Source organism: Ptychodera flava, chromosome 21 (genome assembly GCF_041260155.1).
Source record: "Ptychodera flava strain L36383 chromosome 21, AS_Pfla_20210202, whole genome shotgun sequence".
Classification (NCBI taxonomy): Eukaryota; Metazoa; Hemichordata; class Enteropneusta; family Ptychoderidae; genus Ptychodera; species Ptychodera flava.
The window spans coordinates 5,853,632-5,874,057 of NC_091948.1; the positions used below are offsets into that span (position 1 = coordinate 5,853,632).

General features: G+C 37.6%; 1 protein-coding gene across 1 annotated transcript in view; it reads right to left on the reverse strand.

The window, feature by feature from the left end:
- The window catches only part of LOC139121210 (arrestin domain-containing protein 2-like), a 47,661-nt gene that overhangs the window by 17,769 nt on the left and 9,466 nt on the right, over positions 1-20,426 (reverse strand). The window contains exons 3-5 of the mRNA XM_070685910.1: positions 7,903-8,135; positions 6,914-7,093; positions 5,512-5,712 (exon numbers count right to left, since the gene is read on the reverse strand). Coding sequence (XP_070542011.1) covers positions 5,512-5,712; positions 6,914-7,093; positions 7,903-8,135 — 614 coding nt within the window. The remainder of the gene's footprint in view (positions 1-5,511; positions 5,713-6,913; positions 7,094-7,902; positions 8,136-20,426) is intronic.

Consider the following 20,426-nt stretch of genomic DNA (forward strand, 5'->3'; position numbering starts at 1 on the left):
AAAAGCCTTTCGCAAACTTGAAAGAGATCACAATAAAGATGATATATGTAAAATTGTAGTTCTATCGGTGTATTTGGTTCAGGAGAAGAAAATTTTTAAAACTGAAATTGCGATATTCACAAAATTCAATATGGCGGCCAAACCACGTGACCGATCAAAATGCCTTTCGCAAACTTGAAAGAGATCACACTAAGATGATATATATTAAATTTAGTTCTATCGGTGTATTGGTTCAGGAGAAGAAGATTTTAAAAAATGAAATTGCGATTTTCAAAAATTCAATATGGCGGCCAAACCACGTGACTGATCAAAATGCCCTTTGCAAACTTGAAAGAGATGGCATTCGAGATCATACTGGTGAAATTTCAATTCAATCAGTGCGTTGGTTCTATAGTAGAAGATTTTTAAAGATTAAATGAGTATTTTAAAAAATTCAATATGGCGGCCAAGGTCACGTGACCGCATGCGATTTTTATTTGCAAATTCTAAAGACCTTAGGTCATGCTTGCTTTACAAAAAATTTCAAATCAACTAGACCCCTAGGTCTTCTGGAGAAGCCATTTTTAGGTTTTTGGAAAATCCAATATGGCCGCCAGGTCACGTGACCAATCAAAATTTCAAGGGTCAGGTGCACGAGTACTAATTGACACCTACTAGCTCTGCAAATTTGAGAAGTTTTCATTCAGCCGTTTAAGAGATCTAGGTCGACAAAGAATCGGCAGAAGAAGAAGAAGAATTAAAGCTGCAAGCAGCGTTGGCGGGGCCCAAGCGGTTAACATGGTTGAAATATCTTGCACTAATGATATTATGTGCAAAATTTGAGCTTCAAAAAGTAGGATTTTGAACATCATCTAATAGTTACTGTACATTTCACTTGAAATTTAATATTTTACGGAAAATCCAATATGGCAGCAAAACTACGTGACCGATCAAAACGCATTTCGCAAACTTGAAACACATCACACTTAAGATGGTATATGCAAAATTTCTGTCAAATCGGTGTTTGTTCGGGAGAAGAAGATTTTTAAAGATTAAATCACGATTTTCGAAAAATCCAATATTGCAGCCAAACCACGTGACCGATCCGAGCGCCTTTCGCAAACTTGAAAGAGATCACACTTAAGATGTTACACATAAAATTTCAGCTCAATCGGTGTGTTGGTTGTGGAGAAGAAGATTTTTAAATATTAAATCATGATTTTCTAAAATCCAATATGGCGGCCAAACCACGTGACCGATCAAAACGCCTTTCGCAAACTTGAAAGAGATCACACTTAAGATGTTACATGTCAAATTTCAGTCGAATCGGTGTGTTGGTTCTGGAGAAGAAGATTTTTAAAGATTAAATCACGATTTTCGCAAAATCCAATATGGCCACCAGACCATGTGACCGATCAAAACGCCTTTCGCAAACTTGAAAGAGATCACACTTAAGATGTTACACATCAAAATTCAGTTGAATCCGTGTGTTGGTTCTGCAGAAGAAGATTTTTAAAGATTAAATAACGATTTTCATAAAAATCCAATATGGCGGCCAGACCACGTGACCGATCAAAACGCTTTTCGCAAACTTGAAAGAGATCACACTTAAGATGTAACATGTCAAATTTCAGTCGAATCGGGGTGTTGGTTCTGCAGAAGAAGATTTTTGAAGATTAAATCACGATTTTCTCAAAATCCAATATGGCGGCCAAACCACGTGACCGATCAAAACGCCTTTCGCAAACTTGAAAGAGATCAAACTTAAGATGTTACATGTCAAATTTCAGTCGAATCGGTGTTGGTTCTGGAGAAGAAGATTTTTAAAGATTAAATCACGATTTTCGCAAAATCCAATATGGCCGCCAGACCATGTGACCGATCAAAACGCCTTTCGCAAACTTGAAAGAGATCACACTTAAGATGTTACACATCAAAATTCAGTTGAATCCGTGTGTTGGTTCTGCAGAAGAAGATTTTTAAAGATTAAATAACGATTTTCATAAAAATCCAATATGGCGGCCAGACCACGTGACCGATCAAAACGCTTTTCGCAAACTTGAAAGAGATCACACTTAAGATGTTACATGTCAAATTTCAGTCGAATCGGGGTGTTGGTTCTGCAGAAGAAGATTTTTGAAGATTAAATCACGATTTTCTCAAAATCCAATATGGCGGCCAAACCACGTGACCGATCAAAACGCCTTTCGCAAACTTGAAAGAGATCACACTTAAGATGTTACATGTCAAATTTCAGTCGAATCGGTGTGTTGGTTCTGGAGAAGAAGATTTTTAAAGATTAAATCACGATTTTCGCAAATCCAATATGGCCGCCAGACCATGTGACCGATCAAAACGCCTTTCGCAAACTTGAAAGAGATCAAACTTAAGATGTTACACATCAAAATTCAGTTGAATCGGTGAGTTGGTTCTGCAGAAGAAGATTTTTAAAGATTAAATAACGATTTTCATAAAAATCCAATATGGCGGCCAGACCACGTGACCGATCAAAACGCTTTTCGCAAACTTGAAAGAGATCACACTTAAGATGTTACATGTCAAATTTCAGTCGAATCGGGGTGTTGGTTCTGCAGAAGAAGATTTTTGAAGATTAAATCACGATTTTCTCAAAATCCAATATGGCGGCCAAACCACGTGACCGATCAAAACGCCTTTCGCAAACTTGAAAGAGATCACACTTAAGATGTTACATGTCAAATTTCAGTCGAATCGGTGTTTTGGTTCTGGAGAAGAAGATTTTTAAATATTAAATCATGATTTTCTAGAATCCAATATGGCGGCCAAACCACGTGACCGATCAAAACGCCTTTCGCAAACTTGAAAGACATCACACTTAAGATGTTACATGTCAAATTTCAGTCGAATCGGTGTGTTGGTTCTGGAGAAGAAGATTTTTAAAGATTAAATCACGATTTTCGCAAAATCCAATATGGCCGCCAGACCATGTGACCGATCAAAACGCCTTTCGCAAACTTGAAAGAGATCACACTTAAGATGTTACACGTCAAAATTCAGTTGAATCCGTGTGTTGGTTCTGCAGAAGAAGATTTTTAAAGATTAAATAACGATTTTCTCAAAATCCAATATGGCGGCCAAACCACGTGACCGATCAAAACGCCTTTCGCAAACTTGAAAGAGATCAAACTTAAGATGTTACATGTCAAATTTCAGTCGAATCGGTGTTTTGGTTCTGGAGAAGAAGATTTTTAAATATTAAATCATGATTTTCTAGAATCCAATATGGCGGCCAAACCACGTGACCGATCAAAACGCCTTTCGCAAACTTGAAAGAGATCACACTTAAGATGTTACATGTCAAATTTCAGTCGAATCGGGGTGTTGGTTCTGGAGAAGAAGATTTTTGAAGATTAAATCACGATTTTCTCAAAATCCAATATGGCGGCCAAACCACGTGACCGATCAAAACGCCTTTCGCAAACTTAAAAGAAATCATACTTAAGATGTTACATGTCAAATTTCAGTCGAATTGGTGTTTTGGTTCTGGAGAAGAAGATTTTTAAAGATTAAATGGGTATTTTTCAAAAATCCAATATGGCGGCCAAGGTCACGTGACCGCATGCGATTTTATTTGCAAATTCTAAAGACCTTAGGTCATGCTTGCTATACAAAAAATTTCAAATCGACTAGACCCCTACGTCTTCTTGAGAAGCCATCTTTAGGTTTTTGGAAAATCCAATATGGCCGCCAGGTCACATGACCAATCAAAATTTCAAGGGTCAGGTGCACGAGTACTAATTGGCTCCTATTAGCCCTGCAAGTTTGAGAAGTTTTCGTCCAGCCGTTTAGAGATCTAGGTGAGCAAAGAAACGGCAGAAGAAGAAGAAGAGGAAGTCAGTAGAACTTGAGCAATAACAATAGGGTCCCAGCCGGTCGGCTTGGGCCCCTAAAAAGAGGAAGAAGAGGAAGTAGTAGAACTTGAGCAATAACAATAGGGTCCCAGCCGGTCGGCTTGGGCCCCTAAAAATCATGTGTGTTTGTTTTGTTGAATGTCATCGTCTAAGACACAAAACAAAAGTACTGTTTCAGTCTCAGCTGAATGTCACCTCAGATGCCACCAGAGAACACCATTTGCATTCCAAAATTTCATTTTCCGCCTTGCGAGAGGGGGGACGCCCCCTCTCGCGCTCTCCCCTCTCGTTCGCTACGCTCACTCGCCGTTCGGTCGCTTCGCTCCTCTCGCAGTCCACCCTCTACTTTCTTGAATTACCCGGCTACTTTTAAAAAATAAGGACAACACTGTATTATGATATGATATATTTGGACGAAGAACTATATCAGCTACATCTTGCTTTCACCAATAGTTGTTCAAAAATGGTGACCCTCCCTCAAAGGCATGCGTGAAATTTCATGACCCTTAAAAAATGCTGGCGCAAAAAATTGCGACACACCGCAAAAATACATTGGCTTTACACCCTGTAATTTCTGTCCATTGCCTTAGAGGGGGATTTCAAAATTATAGCAAGTCAGAAGGGGGGAACTTGAACGCATTTTTGAGATGATTAGGGGAGCATTTGAAAAAATCAGAAAACATATTTTGCATTCCCCCCTCAAGAGATGTTTGTGAATGCAACCTAAGTACAGTAACACCGGGAAGATTGTCTCTGAGTAAGCACTACATGTGAGAGATATCCTTTAAGAAGCCTTGGAGTGACCTGACACCAACAAGACATTCCAATCATGTCGCAGATTCCAAAGCTGATCCGATACAAAAGAAAAGCTCGATATTACAAGCGAAATATGCAGGCGCGTTGCAGTCATGTCTGGGACTCTGAATTGAATCTGCCATGAGAAGTCAGATATGCAGTATCTCTGACCGGAACGTTTTATTATTACTTTGAGGGCAGATAGATCAGCTCGATCAACGACCTATCTGCCCTGCATGTCATACTACCCGGTAACAAATTATAAGCTTTAATTTCATAGCAGGATATACCTATATATTCGACTAAATTTAAATCATACCACAGTATTTATATCTTCACGCTAATGGGATTAAGCTCGCTACATGGCAACGTCACATTAGGCCTTAGGGGATCGTTACATAGACACGCATGCGTAGTTCTCCTCGAACATCCATCATATGGCTAGATGCAGCTGTAGAATGTGTGAATAAACAGACGCTGGTATATTTGTAATGGTGTAACAGATGTTTGTTCGAAAATTGTTTAATATCGTCGCCTTTTCCCCTCCAAAGAGATACTTCATTTTAGTTCCCATCGTTTGCAGTATCAGAAGAGTGTTTTTTTAAAAATGGACGTAAACGACCTGCCTTTAGTATAGGGCATAGGTCAATAGTAAAGAATCTGTTATCAGAATCAAGATCTCACGGCTCTCTCACATACGCTTACGAAAACGACGTAAGGGGGCGCAACAGATTTTATGGTCTATATTCATCAGACACCTTAATTATTTGCTTACTTGTGACAGAAGTGATTGGGTGAACTCATGGTCACTTATTAAGTTTCAATTTGACCGATTATGTATCCCTACCTTTACGTAATACTGTAAATCAATGAAATCACATCCAAATAAACCACTGGCTGGGATTGCTGGTATGTGCATCTGAGTCTGCCAAACTGGATAATTTCTGACGTCATATCCGGTGCTGGTCGATGTGGTGACTATTTCTCTTGCTCTTTTGATGTTCAAAGCTTTGCCAGATCTGGATCCAAACGCTGTGAACTTGGCATCCTGTTTGTTATTAAATAAACAAATTCTAAGTCGTAGCTGTGTATATCAAATAATTTAGATTCAAACCGGTTCAACTTTTTCAACTTTTCAGACCTTTAATCCCGGAGTAATTCGGGTTAGGTCCCTGTAGTTTAGGCCCGACACGTTGAAGGATGGTCAGATCGTTAACAAGGTCACAGATCCAGCTCCAAACACTGTGACCTTTGTATTCTCCTTGTTATGACAAAAATAATTTCCAAGTTCACCGGTAATTATCGAATGGGTTTGATTATAAAAATGATCACGGCCATCCTGTCGAACATCTGGGGCTAAATTATTACTCAAGTCCAAGAAATGATTTTAGAACTGCTTTCTTCTATGGTTCCGTTCTTTTAACTTCAACACGATTGGAACTAATTTGGGATAATTGGATCTTCATATTTTTCAAATTTCTCAAAAGTGTTAGGTGCCATATAGCTGAATGGTGCAATATTACAAATTACTAAAAACAAGTTTGTAACTTAAAAAGAAAAGCAGATGAGCTTACATCTGCTGGTTAAGACGACCTTTCTTCACCATCCAATTATCCCAAATTAGTTCTAATCGTGTTCTTCATTAGTTTGAAGAAAATCTACGATTTTTTTCTATTTTTTCTCGACATGAAAACACAAAAAATAAAGTATGTGCGATGTTGAATTGCCCAGTGTATTAGATGAAAGTTATCAATCAATGAATGAGTGAATTTCAGTTTTTTGAATTCAATAGATACACGGTTAGTTTGAGTTTGTGAAAATGCAGGAGTGTACTGCAAAAAAATTCGCCATTCTCTTGCATCTTTGTACTAGATGTCTGTCTTTATGGCACCTGTACGATAGATTTCTCATAGTAATCGCTCTTCAGTGACAGGTTTTGTTACATCTGTACAGTTAATCATGTACAAAACAAGAGGATTATGAATGACGTACTTCTAATGACACCACATTTGGTCGAGTCACGCATGAAAAACAAATTTTACCACAGGGGAATCGATTTAATCGCCTTCAGCAGATGAGAATTATGGCACTGTTCATAGCACATAGCCGCATGCAGTAAATCTTGTAGATGTGCAAAATCGATTTATCAACTATGGCATTTAATTAAGCCATCTAAAATCATGGAAGTCTCACGTGTGTGCCTGGGTTGCCCTTTTCTCTGTATCATTGTGTTAACATCTTCAACCTACCTGAATGATATAGGTTTGAATTTTGTGGATCTTTCCTTTGCTCTGTTCAAGATTCACCGATATAGGTATTATGTTACCGGGGACGTAGGCTTTCCTCCGAAGAGTCACTGACACCGACAGTGGTCGAGATAGACAACGCAGGCAGCCTTGAGCCCTCAGGGCTTGAGAATATACGGGTGCCTGTCGGCGGAAAGATCAACAAAATTACAGTCAGACAGACAGAAGGGATAAAAATAACGAGGAGATGAAGATAAACATTTGTATATTGGTCGACGAAGGTCACTGCACAATGTTAAAATGACTAAAGCATTGCATATTGAACATGGAATATCGAACTTTGCTCATAACGATAATCATTGTTTCCATCGGACTGACGAATGACCTGACAGCAGGGCATTTTTTATGCGATAATGAATCAAACTTGAAAAAAGTCAACCCAACAACTGTGACAAGTTGATTTGTCATGTGTGAAGCCTACGTACAGGTTTCTCGTTGTCGACAAATTGTGTTTCATTGCGGTGTCAGAGCTTCCCAAGTGAAATATAGGGCGGGATATTTTAGTTTTCCGGAGATTGTTTTTGGCTGAGTAACGCACGATCAGTTTACATGTTGTAAGTTATATACTGAAATGTTGTGAAAAGGTTTGCAAAATATGAGGCGTCTTTATGACCTACTAATATTGAATCACACCGTCGAGGCTTCATACATACAAGAGAAATCGCCTATATGATTATAACGTGCCTCGATATGGAATAATTTCAGAGCAAATGTCCTCGTAGTGGTTCGATGTCCGGTTGTCGTGGATACAGTCAAAAACATTGGGACGATAATTTGTCACACCTCGGTGAGTCGGAATCTCAAACAAACTCAAACTCAAATCTCAAACTGAATTCATTTTGCACTGTCTCTTCTCAGAGTCGATAAACACTATATCTCTCGGTAGAATGGTTGCTGGTGTGACTCACGTGCTGGATAACTAAATATCTTACCTTTGCATTGGGTATTTTATTCGGATCAACGACGACTCCCGTCATGGTGAACACCTTTTTGGAATGCAACTGCTTTCCTGACATCAGATCAATGGTTGCCCGGACACAGTATCTCACGTGTCCATGTTTCCCTTCGTAAGAAGACGGCATCGTTCTATCCGGCAGCTTCCATCGGAATGGAAATCGATGAATCCCGCTTGGCAAGTTCCAGCCTCCCGTTCTCTTCTTGGGATCTGCAATAAAAAAACAAATACTGTCGAGATTAACTGACATGCATAAATGCAATGATTGTTGACAGCAAGTTCGAAGTTGACAAAAATATAATCTATTATGGAATAACATCGGTTTTTTCAACATTGTGTATGTAAAACACGTGTTAATTCTCTTCTTTCACTTTCACAAATATTTTTTTTCTAAATGTAAAATTAATTGAACCACTTAGATCACTTCAATACATTATTAGTCAAATAGTGAAATGGCCCTTATATTTATTGCTTATATGGTTTTAGCGTAGTCTGCACAGGTGTACTTTGATATAACAATAGTAAAGTTGCGATGAAAATGAATTTACTGGCAAAATATGCACACAAGAAGACGGAGCTCCAACGGTTTATTAGTTATCCCACTAAACTATACAATGTTACTATATATCACATCATAGGTGCAACATATTTCAGTGGTTCAGCCAAGTTGGCATATTGCACAGCACAATAGAAACTCAAGGGCTTCAAGGACGTTTAACCCTTTCACAACCATGGTTTGGCCCAATTCCACTGTTATCAATGGTGAATGTGGACCTGTTTAAAGGGAATTGGGGTGAACAGGTTAAAGGGTGAGTCCTGCCACATTTTGAGACTTTTTCGTTTGACTTGGGGCATATACTATAGTTTCTGGTTGTCAATGAAATTGGTATTAATAAAACAAACATTTACACACAAACTGAAGCTTATTTGAGCGGTTTTTAGACGGTTGTATTATGTTATTTCGACGAAAACACGGGAAAAGTTGCACTTTTCGAGTTCCATCATGGCGACATTTTCCGGAAATTGCCGAGCTCGCCCCGTTTTGGCGTAAGTAGCTGTGACGTCACTAATAGAACGGGTGATGGTGACTTCGTGCATTGACTATGGAGATAGTGATAATTTCATGAGTGAAAGCAGTGGAACTGAGAATATCATCGTCACAGAAAATATGACAAAGCTGTTCAGAATTTACAGGCCTGCAAATTTTAACAGTCGGAACCTTAACCTAAACGAGAACAAGAGCGGAACTCTTGTTGACCGTCGCGTCAGTGACAAGCCCACCGTGACCACAGTGAAACACACCAGTGCACTACCGTTCACACAACCGCAAGCTAACAAAATATAAATATGTCTGGAGTTGCCATCCCACCTTATTATTACTTCTCAACACAAATTGCCTCGTTCAAAATCTGTATATAAAAATTTGAATTACACCATGACGCTTGTAGATAAATGTAGTAGAGATCAAGTTGAAAATTGTCCACCGTTCATAACACACATCTTTCCTATCAACAGCTGGAAGTGGAACAGGCTGAGGGTCATGTTAGCATAAAACACCAAAGGTAGTATTCTCGCCGCAAAATCTTCAGTTTGGCGTTACAAAACTTCACATGAAAATTGGCACTTTTAAAAATGTGACCGTAAAGACATGTCTAGCCAATTCTCGGGAAGAGATAAATTAAAATTGACATGATGTAAATATCGGGCACACTGGCACCCGAGGCCGGGCGGCTCAGCCGGCCATTTCTGTGACGGAGTGATCAGCTACGCTTCCGCAGTTTTTTTTCTTGATTAAGTGTCAGCGATATAAAGCACAGTGTTCATTGTTTCATGACTGCGAAATTCTCAAAGAAGCTAAAATATTTTAGGGGAGACTTAGTCGAGCAGAAGGGAACAGATGACGACAACGCGACTGCTTCGTCAACAGTATAAACTTCTTTGCTACACGTTGTGTCACTGTTACTGGCAGCGCCGTGCTGTATTATACACAACCTATCGTTCAGTCTCGCAAAGAGTCAGTCAATCACTACGTAAACTTTTTAGGAATATAAAATTAGATATCTCCTAACGTTACTAATTATAGAGTCACACATGCATGAGATCTAGTACTTGTATTCATTTATTTATTTACAATCACTTTCGTAAAGCATCTGAATCGGCGATCAGTCTTGGGGGATGTAAACACGGCCATACTTCTCCGCGGCCCCCGCACCCTTGTTTTGGGCAACCTGTCGCAATCTTGCTGATGCTGTTCTCGCTCTTGTCCACAGTTGATGATGATACACGCGAAGCTTTCTGGTGACAATGGTCGTACTGGTACGGCATTGCGATTACATAATCGATGTAGTAACTCCAGGAATTAAAGTCTATCTTACCGTACATCTGGCTTCCGAACCGTGTTTATTCTAAGTCATGGCACTCGAAAATGTGCACCGCAGAAAACGCTTGTCTTGTAATTTTGTCAAATGCGGCTAATACATCATCCTAAAATGCAATAAACTGACAATGGCTGCAGTTACTTCAGCCACCAAAAGGCGTAACTTCTCACCATGTTGAAGCCACAGCGGTAAGCATTCGCTATGGCCGAGGTGAACACACTCACTCGTACATTCTATTAGTTACGTCATTTCCGGTGGCAATGCCCGCGAATTCCGAAACGACCCGAATGGCAGCTAACTTCAAAGTCGCACAACATATTGCATTTTAATAATATTTAACCCCGTCGTTTCATTGGGGTGATGCATTTATTTGATAAAGTAGGGGTGGCAAAATCATATAGCATGGCTCATTTTAAGCAAAATTAACTTTGAATTTATGCGGGGACATACACGTTAACACCTGTACTGTTACCGAATCCCTCTCTTAACTTTAGCGCCGATGGGATTTTGTACTGTCAATATGGTAGATACCGTATGGTAGCCACCATAACACCGGGCATAGGTCAAATACTTGGCGAAAAATTAAAGCTGCTCTTTTATGTTGATTTTTCATAAATAGTAACAAAAATTAAGGAAGTATATCAAAACGGGTTAACGAAATGGGCAACGAAGGTTTAAAATTATATCGTACAGTGCATGGAATAGGTATTGATATACGTCTGTATGTATAACTACTAATGTTAAAGGGCCATTATTTGTAACTTTTGACCATTTTTTACCTCGGAAAATTCCAAGTTGGAGGCTCATATTTGTTGCAAAATGTTGTTTTACGAAGAAACAACATGATTAGTGATGTTATAGCCACATAAAACTGCTAATTTTTGTTCAAACGTGTTGCCCTTCCGAGCTCGTTTGTTGACGTCTGGCGTGCTCAGCGTGCTGGGGGGGAGAACGCAGATATGGTGACGCCGCGATCACGCCAGATGTACAAGTTCACGTTTATTGCCGGATAAAAACAACATTGCGTCGTGGATTGCCAGACATCTGGCTACGCAACGTGCTCGGACAATGGACTACGACGTAAGTACCGGGCATAAGTAATGAATATTATTTTGAAATTGCTGTAAATAGCTCACGCAGGTGCAGAAGAATGCCTACGTTGCAATTCGCGTGTCAACAGTTTGTATTTTCTGTCCGGACAAAAATTGAAATTTTCGTTGTAAAATCACATGTTATTTAGTTGTAGGGCACGTAATGATTCCGAATAATATGCGATTCTCTGTTATTTGACAGGCTATTCAACATGAGCCAGTGATCATTTCCATCAAAACTAACGGAAAAATCGCCAGAAGATACAGCTAATGGAACTTTAACATTCGGAAGGTATGAGAACATTTTGGTATTTGTTTTTAATGACTTCAGCAAAATATTGCGTGCTAAGTTTCATAATGATTAATAATGATTGTAATCATCAGAAAGCACTGATAGCACAGCGCTTCTTGAATGCGAAATTATAGCAAGGTTCTTGCGACAACCCATCTAACACGTTTTGGTCAGCAGTTAGTAGACGTAGAACGGCATGACCGTTGAACTATTCAAAGTGCAGATCACGTCAAAAGTAAGAAAGGCGCTACCTCACTAATGACTCATAATTTGCCGTTACCTCCCGACTAATCTCAAGAAGACTGTCAGACCTAGCATTAGGCACGAATACATAAACTAGCGAGGCGACGAGTGAATCTTCGTAATTAAGGAAGGTGAAGGAGATTGCAGGTTGGAAATTTACTACGACTTGGATGCTAGCTGCGGGCACTGTTATCTATATTTCACTGCAAACATATTGGGTGTGAAAATTCGGAATTCTCATCCATCGTTATGCAGACAACGTTTTCCCCGTAAGCAGCAAACCATCTCAATCAACGAATGAGAAGACACACGAGGAAGTGTCGATGCAGCTGCACGATTTGCAGTATTGCATCCGTGAAAGAAATGTGTTTAAAAGGAAGACATTTAGTATCTCAATATCAGTAAAATCTTCAAAACATGGAAAGTGCTATACGCATTAAATCACTCTATTGCATACCTCGTTGATTGAGATGGTTTGCTGCTTACGGGGAAAACGTTGTCTGCATAACGATGGATGAGAATCCGGAATTTTCACACCCAAGCTGCCTTGAAGGATGGGAGGATCTACTTAACGGTAACAACTATCTTCAGATAAGCGTGTCATTCCACATTACGTGCCATAAGCGGCCATCAGGGGAGTAAAATGTCATGAAAACCAGAATACTAGACATTTGGCAAATAGTGCGTTGTACAGGACGAGCAAGCATGGAATTGGGGTTTCGGACTGTACATGTTCAAGTAGTTCAGTTCCTTTAGAATATTTATTTCCTACGACTATAGGGACAGAGTATCACGGAAAATGAAGTTATTTCTTTTCAGCTAATGATATCATTTGCGACGTATTTGTGGTACAACTTCTCTATTTTATACACCATGGCTAGGAGTTTTTCTGAAACTCAGGGAATATTCAAGTCGGGTTTTCCTTTTAATGTTTTACGGACAAATCACCAGAATAATCGTATAGGAAAGAAAACATCAGTATCGATCAAATGCGTATTGTTAGGTTCTTATTTGGGACTCAGCATCGCTTTATCTGGTTCATATCTTGCGAAAATAAACTTTGAAAAATATCGCTTGCGAGTGGTATGCAATAGAGTGATTTAATGCGTATAGCACTTTCCATGTTTTTAAGATTTTACTGATATTGAGATACTAAATGTCTTCCTTTTAAACATATTTCTTTCACGGATGCAATACTGCAAAGTTTGATTACCAGGAATCCTTTCCTGGCAAGCACGTATTTATCTTTGTCGAGTTCGCCTTTCAAACAAATGTTAAAATGCTAAAAACGGTATTATTCCCTACGTGAGCTAAAATATATACTATAAGGCAAACAAAGGAGTAAATATGACAATAAAGACTAAAAGGAAAGCGATGTAAAATATTTCACGTGATATTGAATCACGTTATACTGAATTATGTTACATTTTTATCGAGATCAAATGACGTTCCCAGAGTAATTTAAACTCTACTGATGGATAAATTGTATGATTGTTGTCACCACTTTGCTTTCGTTGGAAAATAATGGTATAACTTTTTCTCAGCACACTGGTTTTTGGATGTCCCGAGAATAAATTTGGCGGTAGAAATAATACCATAAGCTCAGAAACTGCATGGCTCTTCCGTCATGCACGTCTGCTTGGCCCTGTCTGGACTTGTCGGCCACGCAACTCCTAGTAATTGTATAATGTATTCATTCAATCTAACATCTACACTTTTTGCTTTAATTGACAAAACAAAATTCTGATATCAAAACTTCATATCCAAACCTTCAGTGGATATAACAATAAGATGTTTCCCGCCTTGGCACTTTTACTTTACAATAAATTCTGCATCTGCGTATGATGACAGCGTTTCATGGCGCTATTTAATTGGTCAAGGGGGCACTGCTACTAAATCAAATCGAAATAATTAAATACATTGAATTTTAAGTCAGCAAGATTATTTATAGTTTCAGATTAAAGCTTTGTAGTGCAACCTTTAGGGTAAGTGCATATTAATTGCATATTATCGATACTAAACTATTGAAAATGTAAATAACGGAATTAAAATATCTAAAAGCTATTGTATCTCTGTCCTTGTAATAGATGTGTTGATAAGTAGGAATAAAACATGTTGCCACACCTGTTGTGGCATTTTATGGGTATTGCTTTATTCCGGTTTATTTTTGTCATCGTTGAAACTGTCGCAAAACACGAAAGTAACAATTGTCCAACTGTTTCTAAAACGCATATTCAACAGAATGTGGTTTTCATATAATCATAAATTACACAAGGGATGAAATGAGCATACTCAATTTTGTGTGTGGATGAACACCTAAACTAGACAAGGGTTGTTGCTATTTAAAGCTGGCGGGGTGGAGTCACATATTCTAGTTGAAGTACCTCAAAAATGGAAAGCCTGTGTTCGACAACAAAGGAAACTATGAGCTCAAATTATGCAAACGTATACCGAACAGGTGAGAGTAGTGAGTTTGCTGTTTTGATAAACACAGTTGCCAAAAGGCAGAACTACGTCTGTCAACGTGTAGACATTTTCCAATTGATGTTATTAATGGATCAAGATAATAACCGTTTGCTTTGTAATCCTAGAGTACAATTATTTTCACAATCACAGAGCAAACAGTATGTTACCAGACCATATGGTTACCCTGATACGATATTTGCATGTTTGATGAAATACAAAAATCGCTCGAAATAGAAGTATTTGATGAAGCTCTTGAAAAGGACGGTAAAATTTCATATATATTGTATGTTGCCGCACCTATTTAAATGTGCTAATAAAATATGCTATAAGATAAGGTAAAAGAGATATTTCACAAAGATATAATAATTTAAGCTGGTTGATAGAAAAAGCACGGTAACATTTCATGTATATTCTATGTTGCCGCACCTTACATGTGCTATAAAATGTGCTATATAAAATAAGGTAAAAAATTTTTCACAGAGATTTAATTATTTGAGCTGGTTGATAGAATAAAGAACAGTAATGTATATTCTATGTTGCCGCACCTTACATGTGCTATAAAATGTGCTATAAAATAAGGTAAAAAACAATTTCACAAAGATATAATTATTTGAGCTGTTTGATAGAATGCGATATGTTTTTCACCCATTTGGCATAGACGGCGTTATTGGAATTTGTCTTCGCCGATGTTACTCCAAAAGAAAGGGATAACCATGATGCGAAATGAAACTATGCATTATTATAAGGACTGGGGCTATAAGGGTAACATCACGCACAAAGCCTCTTTTACATTTCCAAAGACAGAGCAACCGCACTGCCCGAATTCTTTGTTACACGTTCAAATTAAAGTCTGTACAGTGAATCCTTGAAATTGATATGTTATTTACGTGCAAACGTTGATTCGGAGTGATCAAGTTTGACTGGCATTGCTATGAAGAATTTAATTTAGTTTCACATACCCATTTCTGCCAACACGAAACAAATTGTTGTTATTTTATCTCCTTGTTATGCTTTTGAAAATGGGTGCAGGTCAAGAAATTTACGGGTTTTGACTTTTCGGCGCTTTAAAGCAGTATTCGTGACGGATTGTTTCACTGATTGTGGAGTTGTACTCTCTGATATATCTGACCACTATCCTTCCTTTGGTACTTAAAACACCTTAATCATCAGTGTATGTTACTACATTTGCAATTATTGCTACAGATTTTTCTGTCGATATCCGCAGATGTACACCTTTTATAATTTATAGAGTATAAATATTAGGGGCCACAACTAGACTATTTCAGAAGAACTATATTGTGATCCCCGGTAGAAAGATTTGCTAAATTACAGAACATTTAATTTCGCAATTGTGCCAACTTCTTCTAATTTCATTTTTCCAGTCTTTTTTTAGTTGGTGTAACTTTATATTTCTAGCGAAATAAAATGATACTGATTGAAACCACGGTACTAATATACATCAATGCTAAACCACACGTCGTGATGTCCACATCCAACCACAAATATGCTGTAGAATTTTGGCATTTGAACATTGGTTTCTTGGAACATTGCGCGTGCCAATCCCTTCGCTTGAAGGTTGCCACAATACGTTTTTTGTACGTCATGTTAGGTTTAACATGCTACGCTATGTTGCATTGTCTTATTATGCCACGCTATGTCATCATTATTGTTATGTCACTGTTATGCTGTCAGTTGTCATATTTTTTCATTTTTATTTCAGATGCTTACGACATGTTTATCTCATGAGTTGCTTAAAGGGACGTAAGCTGTAACTTGTGGCAAGTTTTTCAGTATTCTTCTTCTGTATATCAACTACCTTGTCTGACCCTAATCCGTTTGTCATGCTGAAATTTCCAGTATTCTTTTTGTCAACACAGCTTGTATGTGTGTAGTGATCATTGTTTATTGTTATCAAATGAATTCTAGTCCGGACTTGAATACAAGTTTCAAAAATAACAATGTAGATTATACTCATATAGGTTGTGTTGATATGCTAAATACTTGGCATTAAATTACAGTTTAGGGATTCAATGCAGAAAGTGTAGGGAAACCACAAAACAAAAGTTCTAAAAAATAGCCAAAAGATACAGCTTATGGAGCTTTAATTACGCCCATGTAGCATGAAAGATAATACTCAGTTATTCCGTACATTATACAGTACAGTAAATTATGAATAATTACACATAAGCATGTGAATCAAACATTTGAAAATCCCTATTTTCAAAAAAGCGTACTTATTAAGTCTGTCGATCAATGTTTTAGTTGATTACTTAATTCTACAGGTAGATGTGTCCTGAGTGTTTTTGTTTTTTTTTTGATCAGCACATTTGCATCAGCACGCGGAGAAATTTCCGTCGCTAGTACACGCAGATCGAATTTCTCTGAGACTAAGAATATTGTGGGTGGTGTCGATTTCGATCATAATATATTATATATCTCTGACCTTCTGATTTTATTTACAGACAGCTATTTCATTAATAGTAGTGATGTATGATATCTGTCGTTGAAAGCGACATATATATTTGCAGGGCCGGATATTACATATTCCAGCAATCAAAGAAAATAAAAACTCTAGCATTTATCATAATCTCTTGAGTGCAATGATGTCAAAGACATCATGATTTACAAATGTTAGATTGTTTAATATTCATAAGAGTTTTGTTTTCAGCTGAATTACATGATGCTTTCTGTTCCTTGAACAATAGATCATCTCATGCGAGTTGGTGTGACTCATAGTAGTGGTCCCAATTGACTTGTGACTATATACTTCAATGGTACGATTGGTTTTGTATTTTACCTGTGACCTATTTACATCAGCATGAAGGTGTGGATATGAATGTACAAAAAGGCGAGATTCAGGATGAAGATCAATCATAATTTCAAAAAAAAGAAGAATCCATATTTTACATTATGAATGATCAATGTAGTAGCCCATGCATTTTATATATTGTGCATCGTCGGTTTAAGTTAGTAGTTCAAATAAAAATGATATTTGGGCGAATTAGCTAATTTAAAAATACAAGCATGAAACATTGCATGGTTGCTAATGCCATTTCTCTTGGTGAGAAAACAACGTAAGTCCACTTACTTGTACGTAAGAATAAAATAAAATGCCATTGTATGTATTGTCAATTTATTTATACTTCCACAAATGTCTGGTTAAAGCAAGGCACATTGAAAAATCGTGCCATCACCCCTACAACATTTGATAAGCTTAACATTTTGTGTCTTCATTACTCGATGTGTAACCTAATTGTATCATCATACATTTGGAGGTCGCCGATTGAGGAATGCCTTTGAGTTCTGTGACGAATGGGGAAATGGTAATAATCTAAATTAAGTCAGCCGGATACGTCTTTGAAAACTAAGAGTTTTGATTAAGTAATATGGTACGATGAATTTTCGTCTAAGTGCATCATTTACAATGTCTACCCACCAATATCTTTAGTATCTTAGCTACTAAGGTAGTTTACGCCTCGAAGGTCGAAATCTTTAACTTTTGCTCAAACTTTCCTTGAGGAATCTTTCAACCATTCACTTCCAAAATCAAGAATAAAAATCGGGGTCATTGTGCAAATTTTGGTACTAGAGAAACAAATTACCAAATATTTACTGATATTTTAAATTTACAATGGCCACCATTCGTGTGTTAACTGTATGGAGAAAAATAAAATTTTCGATTTTCGAAAACTAAGACGGTGAATTTTTTTCTTACACCAAGAACTTTAAAATGAGACCCCACAAGTGGTAAATCAGAAAAGGAACTGAAAGATTGAGAATCCCAATATCTGTGCCCGAGGTGCATTCTACCGTAAAAGGATACAGTCGTAGGAACTGCGCTCAAAGGTCGTGTGGGACCCATACGACCAATGTAAACGCTCTATCCTAGGTACGATGGTGATTGATGACTGTTAAAACATGTCTGTCATTATCTACATATTATAATTGAAGCCATAATGATGAGGCGCATCTAGATATCGTGCACGAAATACATTGTTTGTAAACAAGAAACTCGCACAGACGCAGTTCCGACGACTGTTTCCCTTAAAGGAAATAAGCGATACCTTTGATTTCGGTTTGACCTCAAACATGGAGGCAGCAATCATGGAATATGATTCGGTATACTGATATTTTACAAGGTAAACAGCTGCGAGAGTACGTCCTCACAGTTTGCGCTTTTCTTTGTTGATGTCAATTTAATCATGTTATTGCATGCGCTGACCTTAAGATTTGCTTATTCGCGTTATATTAGATCGAGATACGTAATGGCTCTGGGTAAACAATGTGGAGTACCGCGGCCTAAAATGGCAATGTCGAACAATTCGTTGCTAAATGTTGGAGTACTGAGCTATTTATTTCATCTTCTTCCTGTGTGTATCCTTTACGTTGTAGACTTGCGTTCAAACCGTAGTTTTGGATGATATTCAACAACACAATTTTTCAGAATTAAAAAAATTGTTCCCTTAGTTCCCTTCCATTTCCATGTCATTCTATTATTCATGTTCTGACTCATTTGTAGAGGGATCGCTCGGTGCCTCATTATACATTCGAGGAATTATAAAAACTTTAAAGTCAATTTATAGTATCGCTGATTGGTCTTATCTTATAGAAAAGTCAGTGGATTTAGGTGGTTTTCTCACCAAGAAAAGGTGTTAGTACTCATACATCCAAGGAATTAAAACAACTTTCGAGTAAATTTATAGCTTCGCTGAGATGTCTTATCTGGTGATACACTTTCTGAAAGTTATCGGTCAGAACAATCAACTTCTTTCACTAAGAGTATGCAACATAGGCGACATTATGACGCTGAGCATGATTGTTGTAGAAATTGATTATCCGCTTAGATGGTGCACACTGCTTGGGCAGGATGAGGACCATCCTTGATCGCCAGGCGGTGATTGTCCCCGGTTAACCTTCGCGGATTTATTTAGATAAAAGTAGAATTTTAATTGGCACTTTCAATCAGACAGGAATGGCAGCTGTTTGTTAGGCACGTCCTCACCATGATCATTAGCTGAGTGTTCAAGTCAAGACGTGTGCCATTCGTAATGCAAGAGGTCTATTGAAATATTTCTAAAATGTTTTATCTGATACACGATATTTTAAATGGCGTTTTCAATTTAGAATCATTCTCAACCAGAGACGTAATTTCCATGATATTTCCTCTGATCCTATGAATATCAAGGAAGGTGTGGTCGTGGAAAGATACCATATCATACGCAAATAGTCTTATCGTAGGTCATTGAGTGTGATGTTTCTTCAGTACAAAACTGCGAATCAGTTCTCCGCAAGGTCGCACAAACCAACCCATTAAATCTTACTGTAATAAATACACTTTTAACATCGACAACTCTTAATCTGTGAATAGGTTTTACAGAGAAACCATTTTTTCAATATCCCTGTTAATACTCAAGTAATTAGACATATTATACATTCAAGATCACTAACTCTGTGTTGTAAACGAATATGTAGACAAAAGAAGGGTTGCACAAATCCATCTGCAATGCTAATGATCATTTGGTTCACAAAGTAAAAGTCACCACCTCCTGGTGTAAAACAACGATAGAAAACAAAAATCAGACAACTTGAATTTTATTCAAGTACAGGTATTTTGAATTCGGTCAACGTGCAAACATCGCAGCCGTCAATGAAAGTCATAAAAGTGTCGTGAAACAATTTGCTCGCATGTGTTTTTCATGTAAATTACCATGATGCTGTTATGCTTCACAAATGTTTAATTCAATTTTATACAATTCATGTTACATTATGTTATGTTATCTTATGTTATGTTATGTTATTTTATTTTATGTTATGTTATGTTATGTTATGAATATGACATAGTTTCAACGTCTCACCATCAGTCTGATTAAAAGCAGAGGGATTTAAGTCATTAGATTAATAGTGTCTTTTTTCTACTATATGCATGAAGTATTTTCTTAATTTCTTATAATTCTTGATTACTTATTACATGATAATCCAATTACGTTTTACGAGTGCGAACAGGATGGGCCAGTTATCAATTGATGATATG